At 34.2% G+C, this 9,943-nt stretch overlaps 1 protein-coding gene across 1 annotated transcript; it reads left to right on the plus strand.

Annotated features, from left to right (window-relative positions):
- Positions 1-5,513: 5,513 nt before the first annotated feature.
- On the plus strand, positions 5,514-7,706 carry LOC123326177 (casein kinase 2 subunit alpha' interacting protein). Its single transcript, XM_044919158.1, has one exon. The coding sequence runs from the start codon at positions 5,514-5,516 to the stop codon at positions 7,704-7,706; it is 2,193 nt and encodes a 730-aa protein (XP_044775093.1).
- The last annotated feature ends 2,237 nt before the right edge of the window (positions 7,707-9,943 follow it).

Below are 9,943 nucleotides of genomic sequence, written 5' to 3' on the forward strand. Positions count from 1 at the left end.
TTTTACTTTATTTCTCTCTCTGTGTTTTCTCCCGGACATGTCTGACTAAATGTTTTCAATTTTATTGATCTCAATCAGATTTTGGCATCCTTGATTTTCTGGTTTGTATATTATTAATTTCCCTTCTAATCTCTATCATTTTTTTCTACTTCATTTGGCTTAATGTACTCTTTTTCTCCCGCTTAACAAGCAAATTAATGTCCTTGGTTTGAAAGTTTTCTTCTTTTCTAATATAGTTATTAAATGATACAGATATCTTCCTCCTCCTAAGTTCTGCTTTAGCAGCATCCTACACATTTTTATACATTTTAGTTTTATTTTCATTTATTGAAAAATAATTCCTTTCTTTTTGTCTTCTTTGATCCATGGGTTATGTAGAAGTATATTATTTTATACTAAATGTTTGGTTACATTTTCAGATATTTTTGTTACTGATTTATAATTAATTTCATTGTCAAATCCAAGAACATACTATGTATAATTCAAACCCATTTGAATTTATTGAAATTTGTTGTATGGTCTATAAATGTTTTGGTGGATATTCCATGTGCACTTGAAAAGAATGTTTTTGGAGTGAAATGTTCTATGAATATCAATTAGGTCAAGTTAATTGATAGTGTCTTTTAAAGCTTAAGTACAAAATCTTACTGATTTCCTGCTTATTTCTATCCATTAATGAAAAACTTACTGCAATTTCCAATTATAATTTTTCTATTTATTAGAAATATGTTTTGAAAAAGGAAGTAGAATGAAGGAACAAGGAACATCTGTGCATTGGAAAAAGAATTGAAAGATACAAAAGAAGCAGATACAGTAAACTGTTGGCTTTCTTTGACTACTAGGCATTTGTATTTCTTCTATGTAAAATTTTCAAGTAATTGCTCATTTTTGTAATAGGATGTTTGTATTTTTGAAATGTTAGAGCAAATAATATATAAAGTATTTATGTTGATCATATAACCTGCTAAATGTTGATATTTAGTAAAATTCTTGATCCATATATATTGACTTAGTAAAGTGATTTCACGGAATTTTCTGAATTTTAATATATTACTGATTCTATCAGGTTTTCTTTAGTCTAAATTGGGGTTTTAATCACACAATATGCATAAAGAGATGATTTAATTTCTGCCTTTTCAATAGTTATATTTCTTTTTTTTTTTCTATTTTCTTCATTATTACATTGGCCAGATCTTCCCAAACAATGTTAAGTTGTGGTAGTGCATATGCTTGTCTATTATCAGCCTGTAATGGGATTAGCTCATATTTCAGTATCAGCTGAATGATTTCAGTTTACTTTCAGATTGAGGTTTGTTTTCATTAAATAATTAGTTTTTTTTCCTAGTACTTTACTGGGTTTTATGAGGAGTGGATGTTGGATTTTATAAAGTGACATTTTTTTTTTAGCATCTATTAGGATTTATTTTGAATTATGAGCATGGCAAATTATAATGTTTACTAATAAATCGTTACATTGTGCAAATAAGATCAAGTTAGTGATAGTTGATTGTTATTTTATTGTAGTGTTAAATGTTTTATTCTATTTAGTAATTTTACATATGAAATGTGTCATTTTATTATTTTTCCTTTAACGTTGAACTATTTTTGAAATGGTTTAGTATCAGAATCATAAACAGCTGTTTCATAGAACAAATTTAGACTGAAAAGGTTTATATAAGTATGTAAATCTCTTCATTTCAAGTTTGAAAGAACTCATCTATAAGAAGAATTTGGGCACAAAGACTATATGTGGGTTAATTTTTTCTTAAGTTGTATTCATTTTCTTCTGTAGTTATAGCTTCACTCAAATTTCCACCACTTCTTGAGTACTTTTAATATTTATATGCTTTAGTAAAACACATTCTTTGAAATGGGAGTGCCATTTGCTGAGTAAGTCTGAAAGTGGAAAACATTCAGAAATGTTATTTTTCTGTTTCTTGTCTTAAATAGATTTTTGTTAGTTCCATTTGTTTTGAATTTCTTTATTCCTCTACATATGATAGCAGGATTTCCACTTTTTATTTTTTTTTTTTTTTTCAAGTTTTCATTACATCTGTATGCCAGATCTTGGTTCATCCTTTAATGTTTCACCTTTCAGTGCAATTTTGTTTCAGATGTGTCTTTTCAAATTAACATCAAGTTATGTATTTTTTAACTTTTTATTGAAGTTAAGAAACATACAAAAATATACATTGTGTAAATGTTAGAGCCAATTATCACAAAATGAGTTCACCCATACAGTCATCTTCCAGGTCAAGAAACAATATTACCACCACCCTAGAAGTTTTTGTTTCCTCCTGATCTCTACCTCCCCAAGTGTATTAGCTTGACTTTTAAGATCATAGTTAGTATGACCTTATTTTGTACTTTCATATGTAGAATTATGAAGTATTTTTTGTGCATATTATTATTTTCACTCAACATTTTGTATGTGAGATTAATCTGTTTAGGTGCATAGTGCTAGACTTTTGTTTCATTGTTGTTTGGTATTTCATTGAATGAATATATCATAAACTTATTTATATATTCTGCTATTAATTGACAGTTAATTTGAGTTTGGAGCTATTATGAATAATGTTCCACTGAACATCCTAGTGCATGTATTTGGTGCAAATATTCATTCATTACATGCCTGTTGGATTATACCTGGGAGTGAAATATAATGTATGTGTGTGTGTAATATACTAATATTAACATAGTCACCAGTTCTTGGCTTTGTCTGTTTTTATTTCATTTAAAATTTTTTTATTTTGCTTTAGTCATATTCTGATAATGTATTATAATATCTCTGTGTTTTAAATATGCATTTCATGGGTTTCTTTGAAGCTGAACTTTTTTCACATATGTGTTAGCATTTGGATATCCTCATTTATGAAGTGCTTGTCCATGTATTTTGCCATGATTCCAATTGCATTTTTTCTAAGCAACATGCAGAGGTTATATATGTAATATTTCCATGATAATATACATATCCATATTTTTTCAGATATTATGTATTGTAAATATGTTTTCACATTCTTTGATTTGCCTTTACTCCTTCTAAATATGGTGTATTTTGATGATTGGGAGTTCTTGGTTTTAATTTATCAATTTTTAATGGTTGCTGCTTTTTATGTTCTGTCTAAGATATCTTCACATACCTCAAGGTCATGAAGTTATTTTATATTACCATCCAGAAGCTTGTTAGGGTGCCAGACAGAACACAGTGGAGTGTACCATTTTCTCCGTCTTTAAAAAATTGGATGTTGAATCACATCACACAAAATCCAGCAATCACAAATAACTTCAGTGCTTATTACTCATGCATACACAGGCAAAATGAAGCAATTCCCTGGGTGAACAGCAGCTGTGTCTCACCAGCAAGAATTTGTTCTTGAATGTCTGAAAGAGGAGATGGAAGAGGGGGAGTGAGGTCATGGGGGAAAGATATAGAAGTTAATAATATATTTGTCTACATGAGATATGCCTACAGTATAAACTGAAATAGTGGCATTGGATAGGAAAAGGTAAATTAAGATGTGGAAGAGGTAAAATCAGCCAGTATTGGTATCTAAATGGTTTTAGAGATTGAAGCTGTCCAAGATGATTTCAAAGATTCTGAATTAGATAATTAGGCTTTAGGCACTGAGATAGAAGATATAGAAAAAGATTTCCCTAGAAGGAGAAATAACTTTATTGAGTTTTATGTGTTTTGTATTGAATTGTTTTTGGGACTTTGGGATAGAGAAGTCTGATGATTAGCTGGAAATATAATTTTGAAGCTAAAAAGAAAACCAGCACTAGAGACAAAAGATTAGGAACTCATTGTTGTGTAAATAATTTTGTTGGTACATGGAGAATTCCACAAAGAATGACTTGAAAACAAGTGAATTAAGATATCAATAAGATATATTTTTAAATAGATTGGAGTAAATAAGTGAAAAGACACCTTGACATAAGGGAAGACCTTCTAGTAGTAATAGAATTGGTATTTAAAAAATTGGATAAGTTGGCATATATGAAAAATAAATTTGTCCATCAGAAATTGGGTTGGTAAGTCATGGAAGCATAGGAAGAGTCATGAAACCAAATTTTCATAGCTCCCATCTTCAAGGGCCTTAGGACCAATGACTTAATTGTCTGATCCCGAGGTCTGTTGTAATCACCCTCAGTTTTTTGTCATATGTGTCTTAGCCTTAAAACCAGAACAAACCCCAGGCCATGAAAATGCACTAAAATAATGTCATGTTATATTATATGTTGTCTTTTTTTTTTTTAAAGATTTTTATTTATTTATTTGAGAGAGAGAGAGTGAGAGAGAAGTGAGGGACAGAATGAGAAGCAGACTCCCTGCTGAGCAGGGACCCCAGGATCATGACCTGAGCCGAAGGCAGACGCTTAACCAACTGAGCCACTTAGGTGCCCCAAATGTGTTGTCTTTTAAAAAGCAACACCTCTATCTTTTCTGAGCTTTCATCACTTTTGGCCAGCTGTATGTTTCTGTTTTTTGTGAGGTTTCTTTCTTTAGTTCATTTTTAAATCCTAAACATAACTAGTGTGATTACATAGGAATAAAATAAAAAGAGAAGAGAACTGGTGATAGAACACTGAGGACTACGTTGAGGTTAGAGGAAAAGAAAATAATTTAATGAAGGCCTGGAGAGAAATGAGAGAATGGAGAGAACCAGAATATAAAGAAATAAGGCACATGAACAAAGACATTAGTTTTAAAAGGGAGTAGTCACAGTTTCAAAAGCTACAATGGTGACAAATAAGAACAAGAATAAAAGTATGCAATAGACTTTCAACTAGAATTATAGACTTTGGAAATAAGCTAAAAATAATGATAGGTAATTGAATCTAAATTGAAAACCAACATTTCAGAAGAACTTCTTTTTCACTTTTCTCTAAGATTCTCTTATTTCATGCAACAAACTTACCATAGGTTTTGTTTTGTTTTTTTTTTGTTTTACTAAAGTTGTTATTAAAAGAGTACCAAAAATGGCTATTACCTTTTATTATATCCTGGGCAATGTTATACATTTTGTATCTTAGTTTTTAGCTCAATAAATTAAATATTTATTTTACAGCTAGATAAATGGGGTTTAGAAAGTTTAATTCAAAAGTTACACAGAGTAAATGGCTTGGATTTAACATAAAAACCATGCTCTAGTCACTACAATTTGTTGTATTAATTAGGGATATTAATATCGCTATCAGGATCTCTTCTGAACTCTCTTCACTATTTTATTAACAGGCATTATTTGCTCAAGAGGAAAAAAAAAACCTCTAGGAAATGAAAGAGAAGATAGCGGAGAATCTCAAAGGGTGATAATTTTTTCAACTTCATCTATATCTGAATTTTGAGACACGCTATAATATTTGGGAATTAACAGTGAAGAAACAAGATAGAAGTTAGAAACTACGAAGGACTATTTATTTTAAAATATTCATTGTCCAATGAATCCATCTAAAAGACTCGCAAATATCCACAAGCCGGCTGCTTTCAAAAAGACCTCTACCACTAGCACAAGATGGTACCATTGGCATATTATGATCAACACTTTGTGCCATTAGAACACTCTTACCAACTGACCACAACCAATTCATTAACACATCAATACGCAGGTGAAAAACTAAATCAATCCAATAACAAGCCTGTGGTCAGAGTGCAGTCCCATAGTAATCACCTTGCAGCACCTCTAGTTAGCTCTAAGCAGATGGTGCAGAGCTGCTCAGTATTGTCCTCTGCCAGGTCTCAGGACACAATTTCACAGGGCTTCTATAACAAGGTTCTGAAAGCACCAGTATCCCAGTCCAAACGTCAGGCCACACCTTTACTAGACCTCCACCAGAGAACTTCACTGTGGCCTAAACCGAGAGCCCTGAGCTCACCTGTGATACACCATAAACCTCAGACAACCTTTCCCCTTGACCTTAATAACACATCTTCATTGCTGGAGTCCAGCCAAACAAATTTGAGCTCACAATTACCCCTCCCCAAACCTCAGACTACATCTTCACCAGACTTTTGCTGGACATCACCTTCACAGAAGTCTAATCAAAGAGTCTCAGGTTCATCATTATTCCCCTCCGAACATCAAGAAGCACCTCCCCTAGACAGCCTCTGGGCATCATCTTCTTTGGGATCGAATCAAAGAGTGCTTAGCTCAACATTACCACAATCCAACCCTCAGAAAGCATCATCATTGGAAAGCCTTTGGACATCTTTATTGGAGCACAGTCAAAGATCTTTGAGCTCACCATCACTCAACTCTACACCTCAAATAAATGACTTACTTCAGTCATCATGTTCATTGGAATCCAATCAAATGGCTCTGAGCTCACCGTTACCTGACTCTAGACCTCAGACACCACCTGCACTGAATTGTAGTTCCTGTGTTCTGAGCTTACCATTGTCCCACTCAAAACCAAGGAAATCACCTTTGGCACATTCTGTCCGCCAGACTCAGAGTTTGCCATTGTTCTCACCCAAATCTCAGACGGTGCTTACATTTAATCATGACTTCAGGACCCTGAGCTCACCAGTTTGTCACTCCAAGTTTCAGAACACCTCTTCACCAAATGACAAACAGAAAGCCACAGATTTATCTTCACCCCATTCTAAGTCAAATGTCTCAGGTCCATCATTATCAAGCTCCAAACAATTTATCAGAAATATAGCTGCTTCAACATTGGGCTCCAGATTCCAGAGTAAAAGCAGCTTTGATCTTTGTGCAAAGACAGAATCAAATAAAGAAATTCCATGGAGTTTAAATTATATTTATCCCTGCATTGTTAAAGGTGGAACTGTCCCTGATGATGTCCTAAATAAAATTGTCAATTCTCTCTCCAAGACCAGAATCCAGAAGGATCTCTGTAGGCAGATTCTCTTTCGAAGAATGAGGGGAAGGCCAAATCCTTATCCTGGTCCCCGCCTTTCATCAAATTACGTGGTTTGTTTAGCTTGTGCTTCCTGCATAAAATCTCAGTGTAACCATCTCACAGGAAGGAAAGATCCTCGCAGTGCAACATTGTTTGTCATACCAACACCTGAACTTGGTTCTGAGGGAGAAATGGAAGTGAAATTAGTTTTTCTCCTTTCCCTACCAGAGACTTCTCTCTCATCTTGTTTCCCATCCCCTGTGAAAGAAAATCAGCCTGATGAAGCCCCTGAAGACAACCTTGAAGGAATGGAGAAGATACAAATTTTCTCTCCATCTGAACCTGAAATCACACAAGAGCTAGATAACAAATGGCCGACAGTAGCCCCTGAAAACAAAGTTGTAAGCCAACAACCCCAGGCTATTGACTGGCTGCTTTATGTTAAGAAAAGTGGTCATTTTCAGCCACAGTCCCTACCTCAGTCCTCTTCCTCCTCAACGTCCTCCTCCTCCTCCTCAACGTCCTCCTCCTCCCCCTCTTCATCATCTTCTTCCTCCTCTTCTTCTTCCACTCCACCTTCCTTACCCCCTCCTTCCAAAGAGTCTACCACATCTACTCTTTCAGGTTGTGTATTCACTAAGGTACTTAGTTACCACCGGTTGCCTCCAGGAGTCTCCTGGCTTGAGTTTATATGTAGTAAAAATCACCAGCTACTTCGTGGAAAACCACAACAAAGTCAATCACGACCTCCCAAAACAAGGCCTATGAGAAATAGCACCACAGTAAAAGGGCCAAAGGGACCAAAGATACTATTCAAATTTTTCCAGACAGTTTCAAAATGAGAGAAATATTGATTAAATTAATTTGTGACTTTGAAAGCAATTGACCTCTTATCTTAGTTCTTTGAAATTAGAGATTGATTTCCTATCATGCTTATTAAAATTCTTAGTAATAACTAAGTGTGACTGTATATTTTAGCTGATGAAGCACATAGTTAGGGGAACTAATACTCTTAAGTCTATTTTCTAGTTAAATAATAGACTATGATCTCCTAGACAGCAAAACTGAATTCCAGGTTTTAACCAAATGCCTGGCTTATAGTAGCCACTGTATAATCATTGTTACATGAATTAATCATAATTGGCCATAAACCAGAAATACCTCATATGTCTTGTCCTGAACAGTATCTAGCTCATTGTTATTCTCCTTCCTCATAAAACATGATAATGACAGTATCCTTAAGGCAACTTATGCTAATCTGTTTCCCTATCTCTGAAGAAAATTCAGATCATGCTCAACAGGTAAGAATGTATATAGAGAGGAATCTTTTCTCTAGTTATGTGAATCTCTTTCTAGTTATGTGTTCCTAGGGAAAATTCTTCTATGCTAAGATCCCAGACTCTGAAATCCAATGATTTATTCAACCTTAGTTAACAAATCTCAGGAGAGAATTAACTAGTACAAACAACCCTACCTATTGTCTCTGCCAAGATTTAGGTTATAGGCTCTGTGCCAATATTTAAATTATAGGCTCTGAAATTACCTGTTCAACACTTCTATCTATGCATCCAAAATGGGTTAATAAAAATGTTTCAAAAATGTTTTTGTTCCACTGGGTCTACTGGTAGTGGGAAGAGAAGGAAGTTAATTGTCTTAGATAAGACAGTAGATACTCACCTTAAGTGATCATCTCAATCCCCAAGGACTAGAATTAGTATCTCTTGCATGCACTGATGACTCGTAATTCTGCTCCACCAATATCTTTCCGACTGTATACTGGACATTTCCAGTTGGAACGTTGCATAAGCATCTCAAACTCAACATGATGAAACCAGAATTATTGTCTTTACATTTATAATTTGGATCATTACATTTACAATCCTTTGCCCCTAGTGTTCCTATTTCAGTGGATGTACCACCATTCATCATGGAGTCATGTTTGACTGTTTTTCTCATTGCCTGACCCTCTCTAAGTCCATGAGTTCTATGGCCTTTTTATCCCTAGAATCCAGCTTTTTTTCTCCAACCCCATCACCTCTACCCTAGTTGTGATCATGACCGTTTGTCACTTGGATTACGGCAATAACTCCTAAATGTGCGCTTCTAACTTTTGAATACATTTGTAAGACACAAATTTGATAATGTCATTCCACTGCTTAGAATCCTTTCATCATTGCCCAATGTTTTCTTGGGAAAGTCTAAATTTCTCTTGTAATTGAACTATGATAGCCTCTCAAAACTTACTTCTTGTTCTTCTCCAGCTACAGCCATACTAATTGCTCTAAAATGCACAGAATGTGCCAAGGTCTCTGTTACATCCTACATTTTTTTCGTTTATCATTTTATTCTATTTCTTTTTTTCTTTTTTTATTATGTTAGGTGTACTCTTTAATCCCCGTCCCCTATTTCCTTTATCCCCCCATTCCCTTCTCTCTGGTAACCATCAGTTTGTTCTCTATGGTTAAGTCTGTTTCTTGGTTTGTCTCTGTCTTTCTATTTTTCTTTTCTTTTGCTTATTTGTTTTGTATCTTAAATTCCACATATGAGTGAGATCATATAGTATTTGCCTTTCTCTCACTGACTTATTTCACTTAGCATTATACTCTCTAGCTCTGTCCATGTTGTTGCAAATGGTAAGATTTCAATCTTTTTATGGCTGAATAATATTCCACTGTGTGTGTATATATATATATATATATATATATATTCATCTGTTGATGGATACTTTGGCTGCTTCCATATTTTTGTTATTGCCAGTAGTGCTGCAGTAAACATAGGGGTGCATATCTTCCTTTGAATCAGTATTTTTGTATTTTTTGGGTAAATACCCAATAGTGCGATTCCTGGATCATAGGGTAGTTCAATTTTCAATTTTTTGAGGAACTTCCATGCTGTTTTCTACAATGGTTGTACCAGTTTGCATTCCCACCAACAGCACACTAGAGTTCCCCTTTCTCCACATCCTCACCAGAACTTGTTGTTTCTTATGTTTTCTATTTTAGCCATTCTGACAGATGTGAGGTGATATTATAGTTTTAATTTGCATTTCTCTGATGAGTAATGTTGAGCATCTTTTCAT

Source organism: Neomonachus schauinslandi, chromosome 1 (assembly GCF_002201575.2).
Source record: "Neomonachus schauinslandi chromosome 1, ASM220157v2, whole genome shotgun sequence".
NCBI lineage: Eukaryota > Metazoa > Chordata > Mammalia > Carnivora > Phocidae > Neomonachus > Neomonachus schauinslandi.

What these genes read in the sequence shown, in the direction of transcription:
- LOC123326177 (XM_044919158.1), top strand. Translation starts at nt 5,514, where the DNA reads ATGGTACCATTGGCATATTATGATCAACACTTTGTGCCATTAGAACAC.